At 32.8% G+C, this 23,533-nt stretch overlaps 1 protein-coding gene across 1 annotated transcript in view; it reads right to left on the bottom strand.

The window, feature by feature from the left end:
* DNAH8 (dynein axonemal heavy chain 8) overlaps positions 1-23,533 on the bottom strand; it is a 402,529-nt gene that overhangs the window by 289,147 nt on the left and 89,849 nt on the right. The window contains exons 13-20 of the mRNA XM_051996876.1: positions 20,840-20,916; positions 18,940-19,039; positions 17,878-17,997; positions 15,080-15,215; positions 9,318-9,505; positions 4,254-4,334; positions 2,631-2,747; positions 694-813 (exon numbers count right to left, since the gene is read on the bottom strand). Of these exons, the coding sequence (XP_051852836.1) occupies positions 694-813; positions 2,631-2,747; positions 4,254-4,334; positions 9,318-9,505; positions 15,080-15,215; positions 17,878-17,997; positions 18,940-19,039; positions 20,840-20,916 (939 nt within the window). The remainder of the gene's footprint in view (positions 1-693; positions 814-2,630; positions 2,748-4,253; positions 4,335-9,317; positions 9,506-15,079; positions 15,216-17,877; positions 17,998-18,939; positions 19,040-20,839; positions 20,917-23,533) is intronic.

The raw sequence follows: 23,533 nt of genomic DNA, 5'->3' as shown, positions 1-23,533 counted from the left end.
TATAATTTATGCTTCTTTTTAAATACTACTGATAATTAGCATTTATGTAGTTCTTTTTATTTTAATAACTAACTTCTAATTTAGTTAATTGCAATTATTTCTATTAGAGAGAGAAGTAGTGGAACTTTCATATTGTCAGACCACTAAAAAGTTTCCAATCAAAGTTATAACTGTCAATTCTTCTTCTAGCAGTTCTCTCGCCCACAGAGGAACAAACGGGAAGAGTTTTGTCTCCTTTATTTATCGTACTTATGAGTTCATAATCACATCACACGTTAAAAGAAACACACATTGCAAAGAAAACAAAGAGGAAATTAAAAATACAATAAGATATTAAGATAATTTTGTTTTTTCTAACAAAAAGATAAAAGGAAAAACATTTGAAATGGCTGGTCAAAAGAAGTGAAAAGGGAAGTAAATGAAATGTGAGTGAGAAACAATGGATAATTTAAGGAAGTGCAAAGGAAAGTGCAAGAGAATGAGACATATTCTTGCTACCTTCCCATCCAATCTCACAAACATTTGTGAAGAGGCTGTTATATACTAAGTATTTTGCCAGGCATTGAAGATATAAAAAAAGCAGTTTCAGCCAATTTCACACCCAAAATTTGGACTGCAAATTTATATTTTTACCTTGTAAGGCTACATTCATTTAATATGATTTACAATGTGTTGTGTAAGAAAGATACCTACCTCATTGAGGGTTAACATATCTTCTACTTTGGTTGCACCACCTTCTGGCAGAGAAATTAATAATGTTTTTGCTATATCCTTTAGAACTGCATCAATATGCATTTCGCACAAGTCATTGACCTATTATAAAGAGAGGGATCTCATTAATAAAACACTTTTGGCTTCTTTAGTACTATTTTTTAATGTTCAGATTATAACAAGTTATATATTAAGTTATAATCTGGAAATTTAAAACTAGAAGATTTACATATCTGCCTCTACTCATGGGCAATACATTATAGTAATACATCACCAAAGGAGCAACAAAGTAGAGTAAAAAGCAGAAACACATTTAACTCCACTTTATTACTATCATGGTAGAAATGAATGTGTGACCTATATATGTCTCATTATTATGTGGGTCATTCTATTTTTTAAACCTTGTCTCCTGCTATTTCTCATTTCTAATAAAAGTTTCACCTGTGTTCTCTTTAGATATTTATTGCTTACATATTCATACTCCAAAACTGTAGCATAGGATAAGGCTATAATGAGATTTTACTAATATCATTTTGGTAATACAGGATCAATATTTCAAAGGACTTAGAGCAAGAAAGAACCTTTAGAAATAATGGTCAATCAACCTCATTTTACATGTAAGAAAAACAGGACCAAAGAACTGAAATAATTTAAGTCTAACCTACACAAGTTAACAGTGGAAAATGTGGCCTAGGAAGTAGAGGACTAACCTTGGAATCAAGAAGCCTAAGGCTTTGCCTCTGATACATACTAGCTGGGAAGCCATGAGCAAGTTATGTAAACTTTCAATGCCCCTGGACAGCACTAGAAGACCATAATGCATGTGAAGGGAAAGGGAAAGGTATTATGCTAAACACTTAACAATATTATCTGATTTGATTCTCACAATCTTTTACACAGCATTATCCCTTGAGAGGCAAATACTATCACTATCCCCATTTTACAACTGAGGAAACTGAAGCAAACAGAAGCTGAGTGATTTGTCCAGAGTAACACAGTTAGTAAATGTCTAAGCCAACTCTGAACTGAAATCTTCAGTCTTAGTCTTTCAGAGCTAAGTTTCTGATTCACACCAAAGATAGGAGTTTCTATTCAAGGAGTTCCCACACTGACTGAAATCACAGATAGGGATTTTAAATATAATGCACATCTGGTGTTTTTTTCACGATATTCAATATTAATGAATTTTAAAGCACTATCATAATCTCTTTGTATTTTTAATGACTTGTTTTCAGTTCCTCTAAGGCTTAAAAAAAATTGAGGTAGGTTTCATGAAAGAGATGGAATTTTGCAAGGTGCATGAAAGAGCACAGTGGATAGAGTAATAGGCCTGGAGTGAGTCTTCCTGAGTTCAAATCAGGCCTTAAAAAGGCCTGTGTGATCTTCAGCAAGTCACTTATTTCTGTTTGCTTCAGTTTCTTCATCTATAAAATGAGCTAGAGAAGGAAATGGCAAACCACTCCAGTATCTTTGCCAAGAAAACCTCAAATGGTGTCATAAAGAGTGGGACACAACTGAAAAGACTAACAAAAAATAAAAGTATGGGGGAAAGATTTGTAAATTGGACATTATTTCAGACACAACAATTTGAGAGAAGCTTTGGTGATGGCAGTTAGAAATAAGAAAAATTACATAACCAATAAAAGGAATTATAATTAAAAATAAAAATAATTTTTATGTAAATCTTATTTTATACAATACCCCTAAATTTGAAGAAATGACCAACAAAAAATCTAAATCCTATAAATATCCAGTACAACAAAAGATGAAATATATGAAAAATATTTTAAATTTAGTGAGATTTGTTTTCAGATGAAAATCTTATTCTTTAAGCAGATTCAATAAATTTATAAAACATCATATCCTAAATCAAGTATACAATATTAGAAATTTTTATTTATCTATCATCAGGAACCTACCTTTTTTAAAAGTTGATTAAACATATTCATAACTGAATCCACTTCTTGAAAGAAACTATCTAACGTTAGAGATGACCATGTCAATATTGTTAATCCCTGTCTCAATACAAATTCTACCTATAAATATTAAAAATAAAACATTCCATTAGTCATACATCTATATTTATGCAAAATATATTGTCTTTCTTTGTAAAACAAAATATGTTCTGGAAATGACCCATTTTACAATTCCATAGTGAGAGAAGAGATTACTTAAAAAATCTTAGAAGAAAGAGCATGTTAGATCAAATAAGATGCTTTCTGGAGAAGGCGAGTTTCAAATTTGGCTTTAAGGGATAAAAGGAAATTCTGCTAGGGAAAAAAGAAGAGAAGACATTTTCAGGAATAGGAAACCCTTAATAAATAGAGCAAGGGATGGACTTGATTAAAGCAAAGATCATGGAGCATGAGACATAGCTTTAAAAGCCTCAGTCTTTCAGAGCTAAATTTCTGATTCACACCAAAGATAGGAGTTTATATTCAAGGAGTTTCCTGGTAGCACCTGACCATGGAGAGCCTTGAAAGCTAGGGAAGACAGTTTGAATTTTATTCAGTAGGTTACACTCCTGAAGTTTGCCAAGGAATTGAGACAGTTGGTGCCATTTAACTCTTGGCAGAACCCCATCCCAAATCAATCATGGCCCTGACAGTGATTCTGATTTAGGCAATTAACTAATCATCATGAGCAAGTAGGAGAGAATTCAGTTCCTCACATGAGGAAAGAATAATTACTCTCCTTTCCTTCTCTTGAGACACCATTTACTTCATATCTCACTGAACCTAAGGCTGAAGAATGAAAACTCTTGTTATTTGCTTCCCTCATGCCCAACTCTTCCAGAGGCCTTCCGAAATGTATTATTTTGATTCTGCTTCAGCCAACTGGTCTTCTTCCTGGCACCCTGTCTCACCCATCACTTTATGTCACTTCCTTATTTAAGTGACTCAGGTGCCCAGTTCTCACCATTCATAACTTAGGTCTCTTAAGAAGCTAAACTTCTAAGAAGTTACATAAAATAAAGAAGGCAGCTATAAAAGAACAATATACATAATGGTTACTAGACTATAAATAAAGGTGAGAATAAAGCAACACAATTCAGGTTGGATACAATGGACAAAGTTGGGATCCAGCTGTTGAAGCACATTTCCTTTCTGTAAAAAGACTTATACTATCAGTCATAATTGCTCTTCAGTGATATTGTATAAACCCTGTGGGGAGGGATGATATCTTTGCCTATTTTTCTGGAAGTATTTGTGGTGTCAAAAACTATTAATATTAATAAATATGCACAAAAATCTTCCAGTTTACTGATGATCACTTTTTTTTGGTATTTCCTGGTTGTCTCTCACTACTCTCTTTAACTGATCATTGGCACATATATAAGGATATATGTTGATATCTAAATATATACTATATTGGATTTTTAATGTTCCATGATATTTAGGATTGTAATGTCTCCCAATATAGTATACATATAGTTATTTTATACAGTAGAGCACTACAAATAGGCTAGAGAGAACACTGAACTGTTGTCAACAATATAAGGATGTTTATATGTATTTTAGTATATTTTCAAGATAACCAACCTTTTTCATTTTGGGTGCCATCAAATTAACAAATACAGTAGGTACTTCCTGGCATAGCTCATCATAATACTGCAGAAGACCCTATTTAGAGTTAAAATAACAAATTTTATATCAATGTATTAAATTGTATTTTGATTTTCTTTACAAATAGTTATTTCTATGTTTAACTTTCTTATAAAAATCTAAGAAGAATATAAATGTTCTTACAAATCAGTTCTTAGTAATGAGTATAGATTAATCTTCTATGAAGAGTAACTAATTTCATGCTAGTTTGGCAATAAGAGATGAAAAAGAGATTAAAGGAATTAGAGTAGGTAATGAGGAAACCAAATTATCACTCTTTGCAGATGATATGATGGTATACTTAGAGAATGCTAGAGAATCAAGTAAAAAAACTATTAGACATAATCCACAATTTTAACAAAGTTACAGGATACAAAATAAATCCACATAAATCATCAGCATTCTAATACATCACTAACAAAATCCAATAGCAAGAGATACAAAGAGAAATTCCATTTAAAATAACAGTCGATAGTTTAAAATATTTGGGAATCTATCTGCCAAAGGAAAGTCATGAACTATATGAGCAAAACTACAAAACACTTTACACACAAATAAAGTCAGATCTAAATAATTGGGAAAATATTAAGTGCTCTTGGATAGGCCGAGCGAATATAATAAAGATGACAATATTACCTAATCTATTTATTTAGTGCTTTACCAATCAGACTCCTAAAAAACTATTTTAATGACCTAGGAAAAATTAACAACATAAATTCACATGGAAGAAGAAAAGGTCAAGAATTTCAAGGAACTAATGAAAAAAAAATCAAATGAAGGTGGTCTAGTTTTACTTGGTCTAAAACTATATTATAAAGCAGCGGTCACCAAAACCATTTGGTATTGGCTAAGAAACAGACTGGTTGATCAGTGGAATAGGTTAGGTTTACAGGACAAAACAGACAATAATTATAGCAATCTAGTGTTTGACAAACTCAAAGATCCCAATTTTTGGGATAAGAATTCACTATTTGAAGAGTAACTAATTTCAGCTAGCTTGCTTATCTAATCATTTGAAGAGTTGTTTGATTTTTACATAAGTTATAGGGATTATTACAATTAAAACAGTATGTGACAGTGAATCAATCACAGAAAAGTGCCAGATTCAATATAACTTGAAAAGAGTCCCTGATGTTGTGCTAGTTGGATGACAAAGCAACTGGTGACTGAGATCCAACCTAAATGATTGGATACGGCTCCTAGAAGACTTACAAAAATATCATAAGAATAATACCTATATTCAGAAGACCTGGATTCAGGTCCTTTCTCTTCCATGTGACCACATAATCTCTCTGGGTTTTTTCATCTCTAATGTGAATGGCAATGACTGTTCCCTACAGTGTTATGACAAAAGTATCTTACAGACTATAAAGTGCTATATAAATGTGAGCTATGTAGGACTACTCAGTTTTTGGAAAACCTTCTACCTGCAAAGTTAATTCATGCTATGTATGGAGCCCACTCAACGAAATAAAGTGGGGACAGAATGAGGAAGAGGAAAAGGTAATGAATATTTACTAATGTTATCTTAGATTATATTCCAGGAACTGTGCTAAGGAATTTTTAAAAATATTATCTCATCTGAGGTTCACAACTACCCCAGGAAGTATTATTATTACTTCCTTTATTTATGAGACATATGAAGTGACTTGCCCAGAAAGACACAGCTAGTATCTTGAGACCTGATTTCAGATTTTCCCGACTCCAAGAAACTCTGAATTTAGGTATGTGTCAATATCTTAATCAAGCATAAGATTTAAACTGAAGAATATTTTAGATGTCATCTGGCTTCACTTCTTCATTTTACAGATGAGCAAACTGAGGACCAGATTAATTAGCTCAATCTCATTCAGTAAATAAACAAAAGAGCCAGAATTTGAACCCACATGAGGCAATCTGTATTCCTATTGTGAAATTCTCCTAACTGGTGGCATCATGTCAGAATAAATTTTACATTATTTACACATCACTCCTCTGAATTCTATGATTCTTGTTAAAGTACAGATCTTGGGGAGCCAGATAGTACAGTGAACAGAGCACCAGTCCTGGAGTTCAAATTCATTCTCAATCACTTTACCAACTTTGTGACCCAAGCAAGTCATTTAATCCTATTTTCCTTTGTTCTTTATTTATAGAATGAGCTGGAAAAGATAAAGAAAACCACTCCAGTATCTTTGCCAAGAAAATCCCAAGTGGGATTACAAAATGTTGGACATGACTAAAACAATTCAAAAACAACAAACATACAGATTATATATACATCTTTTACAACTGTTGTAATCAGGGTATGCATACATATACACACAAATCAGTTATGATTTGTGAAATTTCATCTATATGATTAGATATTTGATTTTTCCCAGTGTTTCACTATATAAACAATATTGTTTGGAGTATAATTATGTAAGTTTTTCCCCCCATTTGCATTTATTTCTCTGGGATTGTAGTTTCAAAGCTGAAAATAATGGACTCAATGATTTAATTATAATTCTCAAGCATTCTTTTTTCTCTGGCTATTTATCTATCTCTTTTTCTGCCCTCTATCTCCTGTTTCCAAAGCCTTTTAGGGTCATCCCTCATACATGGGATACACTTCCTCCCCACCTCCTCCATAAACTTTTTTTTCCCTTCAAGACATAGTTGAAACAACAGGTGTTCTGTAACTGGGCTTTTCCTGATCATCCCAACTATTAGTCTTTCTTCCAAACCTATCTTTGTATATAACTACTTTAAATTTATCTGAATTTTCCTCTATGTGTATTCTGTATATACTTACATATGTTTGTTTTCTCCAAACAAAAATGTAAGCTTCTTGAGATTCTTTTCAAACTAGGTTTAATAATTATTAATCAAGAGCTAGACAGAGCATTTGCCCAATTTTTTTCATTGCAATTTCATTAATTTTTAGTACTGATAATATTTAAGCCTTAAAAACCATCCTTTACTGTTACCCTCTAGTATCTTTCTCAGAAGTACTGGTGAACTACTCTAAGAAAACCAGAAAATATTCAAACAAAATTACCTATGAGTTATGAGTTTAAATATCCTATGAGTTTTTAGAAATTTCCATGAGCACTGCTGAGCCCTAGAGCACTCAACATTGATTTCCCCCAGATATATTCTGTTCATAGCTCTGTTCTCCCCCACCCTCATCCTTAGCCCAAGTAGTTCCTGGTCCAAGAGATCTAATGGTAAATGATAAATAGTTCTAGCTCATTCTTAATAATGTCCCAAGGAGTTTTAGAATTAGAATTTAACGGCATTTACTCCAGAAATACCAAGAATAGAAAAGAACTTCAGAAAGAAAGCAAATGTAATAGAAAAAAGTTAATGAGCCCAAAGTCCTGGCAATAGGCCTTTCTGACCCCAAATAAAAATTCTTATAATTCTTCACATTTAAAATGGCTGTTGATACAATTTTATCAAACAAAGAGTTGTGCCACAGTAATTATATTTAGTCAAATCAAATTTTTCCTCAACAAAATATTCATGGCGCATAATATTTTGTTTTATTATATAACAACCTTCAAAGGCAGCCTATGAAATCATGATTTCCTGAATTATTGTTTTTAATGTGATTCCCAACTTGTATTTTAAAAGTTAACTTGTATTTTATACTTCATTTTTTTTCTTTGACAATGGACACATGAATATGCCCTTGTGACAGAATTTCCAACATTCACTTCCAGCTTTGTTCCTTTCCTCCTCCAGTGTTTCTAGTGATCTCTTGAGGGCTTCTCAGAATCAATTTGTGTTGTTTACCCTGGTCACTTGGACATGAGGGTCACAAAGAGGAACTTTCCCTACTACTTTGTTAAAAGCTCCATATGTTAGTCTTCCTTCCATTCCATACTTCCTTGAATAAACCTTGTCTCATCTATAGTTAACAGCTCTGTTAATCCATGGTTTGCAGAAAAGCCAAAAGTTTCCTGTTGGAAAGCAATGTAAACCAGACTCTGGTTTGTCAAAGGAAAACTTCAGGAAGGGAACCAGTCAGGGAGATCATTATTGGGAGGCCTTCTAGATTGAATATGGATGCCCTTTATTTCAAAGTCATGGCTTGTCAGCATATTTTGGCATGCAAACATGCTTGTGTGCACCTGTGTGTAGAAAAACAAGTGATTTTTTTTAATATATTTGTTCTGCTAATCAAAGAATTGGGAAAATCTTTTGAATTTTTATGAATAGAGGCCAAGCAGACTACTGTTTGAATCTACTTTTTTTCTGACAAGCATTTGTCTTTATAATTTTGACTCCCACTTTCCAAATTTTTAATCATTTTTCCTCCGAATAAGTTATCCACATAGCAATCTAGAATTGTACCTATGTATAATTCTCAAAGGAAGAAACAGACTACATAACAATTAAAATTCTGATATACTTGATTGTATCTCATTTAAATATATTTTTTGGGAAGTTGTGCCATAAGATTTGAAAATCTTAATTATGTCTTTTTTTTTTTTTTTTTTTTACCATGCATGAATTTAGCTTTACTTTTGATTTTTGCTATTTTCACTGCATACTCTCCTTATGTCTACTTCTCTCTTTCTGGTTACCATCTTATTTATGGTTCTAGATTTCATTACTCTCCCTTTGTTCCACCACAATATATAAAAACCATTTTCCTATGAGTTGAACATTTATATTTTGAAAATCTTTCCATTATTTATTTCATGGGCAACTTCCATTTCCAAAATTCTTTGTTTGTTCTCTGTTCATCTCAGTTTTCCCTTCTTTCTTCTTCCCTAAATTCAATCCCAACTTAATTCTTTCCCATTTGTTGTTTTTACAAACCTATCAACAAGTTTTACCAAATAGCCCATACCCAATTTGGCCATAAAAAGAAAACAGACAACATAATTTCTCTTTGTAAATAAGCAAATAAAAGATAGAAACATATAATACTCTTATTTAGCTATACCCAATACATATTAAAGCATCTTGCTTTAAGAGAAAAATAATCCCTTTAAAAACTGTAAATAAAGATAATTTCTATATTACCTGAAGATATAGTTTATTTGCTTTCAAATTAGCTTCCAGTTTTAGCAGGTTTTTTGCTGCATTTGGTACTTCCAATTTCATCTTTATCATACATTTAGTTTCTCGAATAACTTCCAAAATTTTGGGATCAAAATTAACCAACAATTTCCCAGTTTCTGGATGCCGTACAAAGAGTGTAGCTTGTAAAGCTGAAAATAAATTAAGATGTGTTGTTTATACTACATATTTCTTATTTTATCCTCACATGCTCTGCACTAAACCATGTATGGGAGAAAACAGGGTCAGGTAAGCCTCGAAGCCTATTTAATCTCAGCACTTTCTTGTTTTTTTTTTTGTTTTTTTTTTTGGTTGTTTTTGTTTGTTTGTTTGTTTTTGCAGCAGAGCAGAGAAGATTTTTATAAGATATACAATTAAATGTCAAAATGGATTATTTATGGTGTCAACTCCCTGGAGAAAAAAAACCAAGATATTCCTGGACTAATGTAATATGGAGAATTAGTATACTCCTACACAAAGATTTGGCATATTTTCCCAATTCAGTATAATTATGGAGAATGTTTCTCTAAAAAGATTTATGTAAACAGTATATCCAACTGTAGGTCACAGAATAAGCTTCAAAATCATTAAGAAATAATTAGTGAATAACAAACATCCTATGCAATGTAAACTTCTACAACATATGAACTGCACTCAGCAATCTATGTATAAGTATAATTTTAATGACTAATATGAAAAAAACAGGGGAAAAATATAACCTTTACTAAGATGACAAAGTAATGCTATTCTAATAATGATCAATAAAAGTGTTGAGGTTCTACAAGCATTTCAAAATGTTGTTTGAATGAATTCAGGATGTAAACCATCTCCAAAATAAGAAAAGTCACTAATTGGAATTTGCACGATTAGCAAGCTCTCTTCAAGGGAGGGATGCAGCATTGCAAAGCAAGACAAGAATATTTATAAACGATGTTACTTAACATCATAAGATATGTAGATTTTGAAGTTATAGAAGGAATCATGGGGGGTTCAGGAGATAGAAGGGATAGTAGGGGATTAGGAAAATGGCAATTTGGAATTGGTAGCACTGAAAAGTTCTAGAAAATCTGTACAAAATATTGTCATGGGTAGAAAAGATAACATGCTGGAAGGAAACAGGCTTTATATGCTGAATTTCACTTTAATTCAATTACTATTAAGACAGAGTTTATTTTGCGGTGGTATGGTCCATTAACTTATGGATTCCCTGGGTATAGTATTTGCCTTTTATCAGATACTTTCATCACCCTAGTATGGATCGTCATCATCTCATGTCTACTGCAACAGCCTGCTGCTAAGTCTGCTGCCAATAAATTCAGCCTAAACTACAGGGCTAATCATGTCAATCCCTATTCAAAGTCAGAAGAAACATGAGATGTGCAAAATTAAAGATGTTACCTCAAATGATTACATGAATTACTTGTGTCCAACCTGTGGTACAACATTCTAAGCTCATATTGGGCTGATTAATCACACTCGGACACGCTGTAAATTGACTCTAACATAGTGATGTCATGTTCATCCTCTCTGAAAATGAAAGACAGCAACCAACCAGCTATCTTCAGGATAAAACATAAATACTTTACCTGACATTCAATATTCTCCATAAGCTAATCCCCTGCTGCCTTTCCAGTCCAATTCCCAGCTACCTACTCTTAGAGACAACAACCTTGGCCTCCTGATCTTCCAGCACCCCTCACCTGAAACACTGTCCCTCATCCCCATTAATTCTGATCTGCCTGGTTTCCTTCATCATAAATCTCACCTCCTGTGAGAACCATCTCCAGATCCCACCTTGTTGCTAGCCCTTCCCCTGGTGATTGTCCCCGGAGGGCAAGGGGTGCTGCATCAGACCACAGAACAGTAGATTCAGGAAACACAGCATTAGCCACATCTCTCCCTGCTTTATTACTACCTGCTCTGCTAAGAGGGAACTTGACATGGAAAGACAAGATTTGAGGGAAGGAAAAACATCTGAGAAGCCAAATGGGGACCAAAGACATCACTATCATCACCATGGGCTGGTAGGGGAGTGTCCAAAGTTCACTGGGCTGCTAGGAACAGACTATGGGAAGATTACTATGGGAAGACTATGACATGTTTGGTTTTTTCACTGGTAACAGAGAAACCTTTTGATTCTTTGAAGTTTGTGAATCAAGCAAGGCACTGGCAAGCAGTATGGACTGGAGGCAGGAAGCACTTGTTGCTGTTCAGTCCCTTCAAGCACATCTCATTTGTCATGTTCAGCTGGGCTTTTCTTGGCAGAGGTACTGGAGTGGTTTGCCATTTCTTCCTTTAGCTCATTTTACAAATGATAAAATGAAGCAAAGAGAGTTAAGTGACCTGTGCAGAGTATCACAGCTAATAAGTGTTTGAGGTCACCTTTTAATTCAGTTTTTCCTAAGTCTAGGCCAACACCCTGTCCATAGAAACAATTCTGTCTCAAACATTCACAAGCTATGTAGCAGGTAAAAATCCCTCTTAACCTTAGCTTCCTCATCTGTAAAAAGAGGAAAATAATGGCATCCACCTTACAGGCTGCTGTGAGGATCAAATGAGATAATGCATATAAAACACTGTGCCTCATAAATGCTAGGCCCGTGTGTGCAAGGGGAGTCTGTCTACAATACATTGGAAAGTGTTATTATCATACTAGGGAGGAGAGATAGAAAAATGACCTACTTCAAGTGTGCCTGAGTCCTTTGTTTCGTGAGTCATTGACATTAGCACAGTGGGAGCTAATACACTCCCCATTCATCTGACCTTGGGAAAATTATCCTCTACTTTGGGCCAAAGTTTCCTCATCCATAAAACAAGAGACCTAGACCAAATGAATGGGTTCTTGGCCACTCTAATATTCTATTTTCTTTTATGATATCTATCTTCCATTTTTTTGATACACTCAAATGTATTTTCTCTTCTATAAATGGCCAAATATGTTATTCCATTTTCTTCTGTTGTTTTAATAGATTTTAAAAAGCTGCTTAACTCTTTGACATATCTAGAATTTACCACAGCATATGGTGAGAATTAAATTGTCCCCAAAGCATTTATCAAATGATTCTTTTGCCCACTGTGTTACATTTGGTTTGCTATATATTAAGTTATTAATATAGTTTAAATCTATTGGTGGAATCTCTATTATATTGATAATTTTTGTTTTTAAGAAGATAATTCTCATTTTGTGATGTTTCAAAATCCAGTAATTTTTACTATCAGTTTATCAATTTCTATAAAATATTACATAGGGAATTTATTTGATATTATATCTACATATTAGCTTTGGGAATGTTGTCATATTTATATTAATGTTCCTAGTCAGCATCTTGTTATAACTCTATATATAGTAATGTTTTCCTTTATTTCTCCCAGTAAGATTTAACAGTTTTCTTGGAATGTATCTCTTGTGTCCCTAAGCTAAACTAATACCCAAATATTTAATGGTTTTTGTTATCATTACTGTGAAGAAAATTTATTTTTTCATCAGATTTTCTAGATCTCTGTCACTAATTTATAGGAATGCAATTGATTTTTTGTGGATTTATCTTATACTCTTTGATAGCTTAACAAATTTGTTATGCCTATTAATTTTTCACTGACTTATTTTGATTTTCTAGGTATGTAATCATGTCATCTGAAAAACTGACATTTATGAAATTTATATTTATTTATGCCTTTTATTTATTTTTCCCTTAGGAATAATCACTAACAATTTTAATACTATAGGTAGTATCTCAAATGTCTAAGGACACTTTTAAACTTTTAAACCTTAATGCAGTTTAAATATATACTAAGACTTTTGGGACACCCTGTATGTAATCATGGGGATAATGGGGGGTAATCTTTGTCTTACTATTCTTTTTAAAAGGGTATGTGCCTCATCTGAGTAAAATGTTGCTTCTTGGTCTTAAATACAGTATTATTTTTATAGATTAAGAAAAAAACCTCCAAAATTAATTCTTTCAAGTCCTTTTCTGATGCCTAAATTTTTAAAGGCTATGCTAGGAAATTGAAAAGGAAGAGTTCAATTATGAGTTCTGCAATGAACTTTATGTCTATTTTCTATGGACCAATGGAGCTAAACAGGAAAAGGTTCATCACCAGAGTTAGACATAAGGCTACCTTTTTAATATTTTCTTTTGTTTTGTTTTCTGTCATGAAGATTATCCAAAGTAAGGTATAGAGAGGCTGTAATCTGGCCAGTTGGACGGCACAGTGTATAAGAATAGTGGGCCTGGAGTCAGGAAGACCTGAGTTCAAATTTGGCCTCAGATACATTAGTTGTATGACCTGGTTAAACTGAAGAAGGAAACACTACAGTGTCTTTTTCAAGAAAAGTCCAAATAGGGTTTACAAAGAGTGGGACACAACTGAAATGACTGAACAACAACTATCTGGTCAGTGAAAAGACTAATTACTCAAACCAAAGAAGGCTAAAGCAAATTTCATCCAGAATACCTAATGGATATTACCAAATATCTTCTTAGCATCTACCGAAATTATCTAGAACTTATTTTTTCATTTCTAATTTTTTATCATAGAGATAGACATGATGGAAATGATATGACAAAAATGACTAACAAGAGACCAAGATGAATAAAATCAGAGGAAGAAAGGACTTAGCTGACTTTGGTGAATTCAAGTCATCTGGCTCAGATAAACTATACCTATAGGTCCTAAAAAAGTGGCAGGTGTAATTGCTGAGTCACTTTTGGTGATATATGAAAGATCATAAAAAACAAAATTACACTGGAGAAATGAAATGTTGTGCCAACTAAAATAAAAGAAGCGAATCTATAAATCAAATAATTAACTTTGATTCCTGAGAATCCTGAGAAAAATTACAGAATCAATCATTAAAGAGAGATTTGATGACTATCTAGAAATGAAAGTAATAGAAAAAGCCAGGATGTCTCAAGTAAAGTTCATTCCATAATAATTTCATTTCCTTTTTTGATGCCTTACTAAACTAGCAGATGAGGGTTATTCTGTGGATGTTGGCAAAGCTTTCAACATAGTATCTCATATTATTCTTGTGAAGACACAATGGTATGGATTAATTGAAATACAATTTATATGAACTCAGACCTTGTGGAATGACTCAAAGAATTGCATAAGATCTAAAAGGATCTTGATAGGCAAAAACAATAGGATGCATCTATTAAGATGGAAGATTTTCATATGATATGGGACCAAAGGCCTTTCAATATGCTAATTGCTCTCCTCTGGATACTTTAGTATACAAATGCTCTTTTTAAACCATGGTACTCACAACTGAACACAGTTTACATATGAAGTATGATATGTATGGCATAGAGAAAGTATTGCCTCCTTTATCCCTAGAAGTTGTGTATGCCTTCTCTCAATATAGCCCAAAATTGCTTTAGCTTTCTTGGCTGCTTCACACCACTGCTTATACATGACATTTCAGTGAACTAAAACTCGCACATAGTTTTCAAGATAACACGCTTCCCCCATCTTACATAAGTGAAGTTGATTTTTTTAATCCAAGTATAAGACTTGAAATTTATTTAATTAATTTTAAATTTATTATTATTAATTGTTATGTTATTAATTTTAATTAATTTAATAAATAAGAATTTTCATAATTGCAAACATTAGATTTAATTTGTGAAGTTTAAATAAAACTATGAAACCATTCAAAATCATTTGACATAAATCCAAACAAAAGCATATAATTTTTTCTTACATAATTACATACATACCATATTGTAATTGTGAGATCTCTTTGACCCAGGCTGTATGATAGAGTACTTCATATTCCACTAAAATATAGGAAATTTTGTTGTATTGTCGAATAACTGCTTTACCCTCCGGACTTGTCAAGATGTCTGAATTTTTCTAGTTTTTGGTTTTTTTTTGTTTTTTTTTTTTGTGGAGAAGTGAAAAATAAGGGTTAATTACTAATTGTTTTTAGAACCTATTTTTTTTAAAAAATTGTACCTTGTTTAGTTTATTTTAATACATATTGTTTTATGAATTATGTAGGATAGGAAAAATCAAAGCAAAAGAGAAAAACCATGGGAAAGATTAAAAAACAGAAAAAAGAAGTGAACATAGCATGTGTTGATTTACATTCAGTCTCCTTAGATCTTTTTCTGGATGCAGATGGCATTTTCTTTCCAAAGTCTATTGGGATTGTTTTGAATCACTGAACTACTGAGAAGACCCAAACTTTTCATAGTTGATCATCATACATTCTTGCTGTTATTATGTATACAATATATTGTATACAGTAATGTATTCCCAGTTCTGCTTGTTCTACTCAGCATCAATTCATGTAAATTTTTCCAGACCTTTCTAAAATCAGCTTGTTCACCTTTTTTTCATAGAATAATAATATTCCATTTCCTTCATAAACCACAACTTGTTCAACCATTCCCCAACTTATGGGCATTCGCTCCTTTTCCAATTCTTTACTACAACAAAAAGAGCTGCTACAAACATTTATACAAATGTGGTCCTTTTCCCTCCTTTATTATTTCCTTAGGGTATAGACCCAGTAATAACATTGCTGGGTCAAAGGGTATGTATAGTTTAATAGCCCTTTGGGCATAGTTCCAAATTGCTCTCCAAAATGGTTGGATCAGTTCACAACTCCACCAACAATGCGTTAAATGTTTTTCATTTTTCATTTTTAAATATTGGTTCAATTCAGTAGATATTTATTAATTGTTTACTATGTGCCAAGCACTGTGCTAAGCCCTGGAGATAGAAAAAGAAGCAAAACACCGTTCTTGCTCTCAAGGAACTTATAATAAGGATGGAACTTTAATATATAAACAAATATATACAAAGCAAACTCTATATAGGATAAAGACAAAATAATTAGTAGAGGGAAAGCAAGAGGTTCTTGTACAAGGTAGGATTTTAGTTGGAACTTAAAGGAAACCAGGGAAGTCAGCAATCAGAGCAGAGAAGGAAGATCATTCCAGACATGGGGGACAGCCAGAGACAATATCCACAGCTCAGAGATGTGTCTTGTCAGTGGAACAGTCAGGAGGCTAGGGTTGCTGGATCAAAGAATACATTTTAGGGGTTAAGATATTAAGAAAATTAAAAAGATAGAAAGGAGCTAGACTATGAAGGACTTTGAATGAGAAACAAATGTTTTATATTGGATCGTGTAGGCATACAATAAGACACTGGAATTTATTGAGTATGTGTCTGCGAGAGAAAGAGAGAAAGGGGAGAGAGAGGAAGTGAGAGACAGAGACAGAGAGAGAAGGCACATCCATGCAGGTTTTTGCAGTAACTAAGGTGTGAGGTAATAAAGGCCCGAATTAGAGCAGTGGTGTCAGAGAAGAGAAAAGGGCAAGAAAATAAAAATCTTTACAATTGACTCAACTTAAAAATATGACATTTTATAAAGATAAATATATAGTTCTGTATTTATGCTTTTAAAAACCCAACTTCACAAATGCCAACTAGGTGAAACAATGCACAGAGCACTGAGTCTGGAGTTAGAAAGACCTGAGCAAGTAGGTTCCTGGGCAAATCACTTAATTTCTTTTTGCCTCAGTTTCCTCAATTGCAAAATGGGGATAACACTAGTACCTACCTCCCATGATTGTTGTGATGATTAAATGAGATAATAATTGTAAAGTGCCTGACACATAACAAGCACAATATCAAGTTAGTTATTGTTATTGTCAATATTTAAAACACCAAAAAACAGGAACAAGGAGGATTGATAGTGAGTTATCTAAAAAAAGATCTAAGGCCTTTAGTGGACTACAATCTCACTATAAATCAACAGTATGATATGGTGGCTAAAAATGCTCCATTACAAGAGATACAGGGTCATGGATGGAGGAGATATTAGTCCTGTGGGCTGTGCTCTTTTCAGATCATATCTAGAGTACCATATTCAATTCAGAATGCTATTTTAAGGAGGACATTTGGACAGTAAGGTGTGATTGAATTAAGCAATATATTATTTTCATGCCATCACAAAAACAAGAATAATGCAAAAACGTATTGTGAGAACTGATGTAAAATAAGACCAAAATAGTAGTATAAATGCTATAAGTATTTAATAATAACAACAACAAAATTTCAAAAAATACACTGAAGATAAAAAAATTTTCAAAAAAATACAGGATTATACCTTGTTTGAGTACAAACTGAAGCATGTCATAGTTTTACTTTTTTTTCATTTGAGTCTTCTTGTATAGAATGACTAATATAAAAATGTTTTGCATGATTGCACATGTATAACCTACATCTGATTATTTATCATCTTAAGGAGGGAGGGAAGGATAGAATTTAGAATTCTAAACTTTAATAAAAACAAATGTTAAAAATTGTTTTTATATGTAATTAGAAAAATTGTATACACACACATACATAATGCATCAAATATACAATTGTGGCCATTGTATCTATATGATGTGATATAAGATTTTAATAAGAAGTAGAACAGCTTTAATACACGAAGTTTAACTAAATGGAACAACATACAGGCCAAAGCAACATCATTTGTACAACATTATCAGCTTACAAAAAAGTAGTTGATTGGCTCACTAATCCGCCGATAGAGTTGTCTCACCCACAGTATCTTTCCTGCCACAGGAGGCATGTTTCTGGCAAGGGGGGGATCTTCTTTTTGAACAAGATAAAGCTATAATTTAAAAACATGTAAAACATATGGTGGTTAACATAATGGTATACTTTTATTTATCCAATGTCAAACCAATATCTTACCTATGATAGCTACTTCTAAAGAACAGAACATGATGGCCAATAACTTGCTGCTTACTTATAAATATTATTTTTACTGTGCATACCCATTGACTCAAAAGTGTCTCTATTGGGTCTATGTATCAAAGTGATAATAAAAAGGCAAACAGACCCACATGTGCAAAAATGTTTGTAGCAGCCCTCTTTTGCAGTGCCCATCATGGAGAATGGCTGAATAAGTTATGGTATATGAATGTAATGGAATATTATTGTTCTATAAAAATAACAAGAAGGATGATTTTAGAAAAGCCTGGAAAGACTTACATGAACTGATGCTAAGTGAAGGGAACTAGAAAACACAGTACACAACAACAAGATTATGTGATGATCAACTGTGATGGCCTTGGCTCTTTTCAACAATGAGTTGATTCAAAGCAATTCCAGTAGATTTGTGATAAAAAGAGCTGCCCTCATTCACAGAAAGAACCATGGAGACTTAATGTGGATTTAAGCATTGCATTTTCACCTTTTTGTTTTTTCTTCTTGTTTGATTTTTTTCTACATTGTGTTTTTTCCCTTTTTATCAAATTTTTTTGTGTGCAGGGAAGGAGAGAGGGAGGAAGAAAGAAAGAGAAGGACAGAGGAAGATCAGAAGAGGAGAGAAGGATGAAGGAAGGGAAAGAGAGAGGGATGAAGGAAGGGAAGGAGGGAAAGAAGAAAGAAGAGAAGGAAGGAGAGAGAAAGGGAGAAAGGAAAGGAGTCTTCCAATTTGGGGCCAAGTTTTACTCATAGAGGTTGTTTGTCCTTCATTCTTGAAAAGGACCATGATATTAAGGAGGTGATGCCATAATGCTAAGTAGCCAATCATGAACCAAATGTTTACCTTTTTTGTAGCTTCAAGTTCAGCAACATAAAACTGAAGAATGAGCTGAATAGTATGTGCAATTTCTAATTGAAGGCATGGAAGGTTCAGCTTTTGAAATCTAAAAGTAATTGAAATTGAATTATTTCATGAATTATTTGATTACCACAACTACTGATAAAATATATTTTGTTGTTAGAATTGAACTGACCTGAATTTATTAATGCATTTCAAACATGTTCATAATTTGAATGTACATATCAATCCTACATTTAAAAATAGTATTCAGGGAGCATTAAAGGCATAGTATTTGTGGCAAAATAAGGTGTCACCAAATAAAGAAATCAATCTCAAACAAACAGTATGTTTGGCAGTGAGGTGGTATAGTAGATAGAGTGCTGTATCTAAAGTCAAGAACCCTTAGGTTCAAGTACAGTCTCAGTTACTTCTACCTCTGTGACCCTATCTGCCTCAGTTTCCTCATCTGCAAAAGGGAGATAAGAATAGCACTTACCTTCCCAGCCTGTTGAAAGAATAAAATGACAATGTTTGAAAAACCCTCTGCAAATCTTAGCGTTCTACATAAATGCTAGTTATAGACATTTCCATAAAATGGAAAATTTCATAACAATTTTACTTTTTAAAAGCACCTTTAAATATTATTTTATTTGACTATCATCCCTTTTAGTGGGATACTCAATTTATTTAAAAAGAAAAAGAGTTCGGGATTTTGAGTTGCTCAAGGTCAAGTTCTAGGGCAAATTCAGGACAAAAAAACAAAACCAAATCCAGATCAATCAACTCTAAGCAACTGTTCTCAAAGCAATTGTCATGACCACCGGGGATAATTTTAACAATAATATTCAAACTCCTTTCTTCAGACCTTATTCCTGCCTATGCTTGCCTCTCACCCTGCTACCCATGACTATCACTCTTCTGGTTAGCACTGTGGGAAGGAGAAGGGAGTTGCAGAAACTCAGCAATAACATGGAAAAAAAAATGAAGCTATTTGCTCTGATTTGACTATTAGAAATTGTAGTCCTTTGCTTTGCTCTTGTCAGACATTCTTAACTGTCACTTCCAGAAAATAAAGATCCCAATTCATGCACAGTCAAGATACCATGAAATGAACTTCTCCCACCCCTTCTCTTTTCCTTTGGGATATTGGTCTTTGTTCTTGATGTTTGTCCTCATTTTCAGATGCTGGAAGTGATCCCAATGGACTGAGGAATATAAGTCATAGCGACTCTGGAGCCAGAATTGCAGAAAGGGTTTTTTGGCCTCAAAACTGAAACTGTGTACTATAGAAATTGAGCCCTTTCCCTTCCCCAGAGACAGATGTGGGGAAAAGGGGAGGACAGATAATGTGGTACATATGTTGGTTAATTACGTTTGTATGTCTGTGGTTATATCTTGAAGTAAATATTTCCATGTGAAAGAAAAGGAGTGAAGGGGTAGAGAGAAAGAAAGAGAAAAAGAAATAAATTGTATCAACTATAAAGTCAATCAAAGATTGTTAAATAATTAAAACAATAATAATGATTAAAATATAAATATATAAAGTTATAAAAAATAAAATAATAATAAATAATTAAATAATCAAAGATGATTATACTATAGTATATGAGGAATTTGCTTTAAACTATTTGTTTACAGTATGGTATGAAAATAATATTCAGAATAAGATGTTAAAAGTCTGTTTGCTGTCGTCTTTTTATGTTAAGAAATCTCTTTCTAAAACTGTCAAAGAAGAAGATAGGATGTTATATTTTTTCTGGCTAATTCTTAAGCATAACTTTCTGAGATTATAATTACAGAAAATGTCATTACTAATTTACTTGAATTTCTACTTCCAAATTTGAATTTGTTTCATTTACAAATAAGTTTCAAAGTATGCTATATTTAAATTATTAACAAATACCGCTGAAGTTGGTGAAGAGCATGTTGAGAAGACAAGATTTTTCCAAAAGCACTGCTCATGAAGGCTTGTATTTGTACCTAAGATAAGATATTAAGATTTTAACTATGAACTATTATATATTACAGCAGATATTTATTTTGTGATCAGTAATTACTGTTATTTATAGCATTATAGTATTTCTAACAGACTCCAAGTTACTTTAAATGTAAGTACTACCAGAAGCCATAAAAGAAAAACTAAGAGATAAGAAAATCCTGAAAATTAAAAGTGTAAGTTTTAGACACCTTTCTAACTTTCTAACCTATTCTAACTTCATTCTAATTTTTGACTCTTTGTCTAAGATTTTGCTTACTTCATGGATTTTAAGCTGCTAGAAATAGCATTGTGACATAATATCATTACACAGTTACATGTAAAATTACAGAAAATTCAAGTAAAACTAATTATCAACAAGCATGTATTAATACATCAAAGACATCTTATTTCACTGGTCTGGGAATTCCCATTTGAACTAGGACTTAAATAAGAGAAAGGTTCTAGAGTCAGGAAGACTCATATTCCTGAGTTCAAATCTGAGTTCTTACTGGCTCTGTGTCCCTGGGCAAGTCATTTAACTCTGTTTACTTCTGGAGAAGGAAATGGCAAACCACTTCAGTATCTTTGCCAAGAAAATCGCAAATGAGGTCGCAAAGAATCAGACACAAGTGAAAACAACTGAAAAACAAAGTGTTCAGCAAACCTGGATCTTCTTAATTCTGATGTCTACTATCTGTCACAAATAATCATGTTGTTTCTTTTTTTCTGTTTTTTAAAAAACTGTTTCATTTTATTTTCAGCTTGAATTATTCTTCCTAAAAATTATATTTTTATTACATTCAACTTCATGGAATGATAACTAATAGATTTTAGTAAGTTAATGTAAACAAAATCATTTGCTTTGCAATACTTAGCATTTCTTGAGAATACAAACTAATTCAATAGTAAATAGATTTTTCAGAAGATGCTATATAGTTCTACAGCACAAAACAGCCATAGCTAACAAACTCTACTGCCAGCAATTATTAGTATACAAATTTCAGAGAGCCTATAAGGGAAGACCATATTGAGTTTTTTTAAGTTGTTTATTCATTTATTTAATACTTTAAAATTTGCTATAATCTCATTTTTATAATATGTATTATAAATTATATTTGCAAAATATGAAGTTATTATATTTGTATAATGTGTATTTATATCTATCTATATGTATATATTTAATTCCCATGTCCCCTTCAATCTAAATCCCCCCCCAAAAAAAAAAACCTAAAGTTTTCTTTGGAAAGTGAAAAAAAATTTTAATTAAAAAATTGAAAAAAAATCACTTATGGCAGTATATATTGTATTCCATATCCATAAGCTCACTTTCTTCTATGGCCCGTTTCCTGATCAATTCTCTAAGACAGAGATTGTTTATTATAATTAATTGAAATTCAAGTACTTTTGATATTGTTTAAGCAATTAAAGTCACCAGATATAGTTTTCCTTGGTTCTTTTTTTCACTGTTACTTTATACAAATCCTCCCATGGTTCACTGAATTCCCCATGCTCAAGGTGAGACCAGGCTCTGATCATTGTTGTCAGCTTCTGTTACAATTTGCATACTGCAAATCTATTTCTAATGGAGCAGAATCAGAGAGCACTTTTTTAAACATGAAGACTAATACAAAAGAGACTTATCTAAAGGATAATTCCCTAAGAGAGCTATCCAAAAGAGCCACTAGCAAGAATCACAAAAGGCTGAGGAAATAATTTGAGAATGTAGTAGTAACAAATGAGAGTAAATGATATTTGTCTTTTGTCCTTGCATAAACATCTTCTATGTCAAAAGGAGAGGATGATCTTGTTCCTTAAAAAGAGAAAATAACAAGGCTTGAGGAATAACTCTCTATGACAGGGAATTTTAAAATTAGAAGATAAAAGGATTTAATAAAGAAAAATGCATCCTGATATATGTCAGAAGGTTAGTGGTAAAAGAATATCACAAGAAGAGCTATGAAAGAAGGAATGACAAATATTTTAATATAAATAATAGATATGAGAAGCTTTTAGGACCATCTTCCCAAAGAGAGGGGCAGAGGACTTTCTAAATAGAAAATACCTGTTCTTCAGGAAATAATATCATGGAAACACAACTAAACAAAAGCATTTATTATGTATGAAGTCTGTACTAGGCACTGAACAAAATGCTGGGGATATAAATACAAGCAAAACAGGGCTCTGTGACCTCAAGAATAAAGTACTCAACCTAATGGGAGGAGATAATACATAAAAAAAGAGCTGGAAAGGAGTCAGAAATGAGGGCACTGTGGCATAGTGGCCATACCTAGAGTGTCCATAATCCAGCTATGAGAGGAAGGAAGGACAGCCAGTGTGAGCCATCCCTAAAAGAAGACAATTGAGAAATGATAGCAAATTCTGTAGATGATAGTTGTTAGGGGAAATATCATTCAATAAGGAAAAAGAAATGAGTAAAACAAAAAACTTGACAGCCACTTAAAGAAGCAGTTGCTTGTCCATGTGACAATAACAATGGACAAGTCTGATGTTTTCTTGGGACATGCAACCAGGACATGATGCTTTTCAAAGACTGATCAGTTTGATGATTGCTATCTAGTTCTGGTGATAGGTGTGAGCACAAATGGCATAGGCAGAAGG

The sequence above is a fragment of the Antechinus flavipes genome, chromosome 4 (assembly GCF_016432865.1).
Source record: "Antechinus flavipes isolate AdamAnt ecotype Samford, QLD, Australia chromosome 4, AdamAnt_v2, whole genome shotgun sequence".
In the NCBI taxonomy this organism is placed as follows: domain Eukaryota; kingdom Metazoa; phylum Chordata; class Mammalia; order Dasyuromorphia; family Dasyuridae; genus Antechinus; species Antechinus flavipes.
This window is presented reverse-complemented; position numbering and strand designations above follow the sequence as displayed.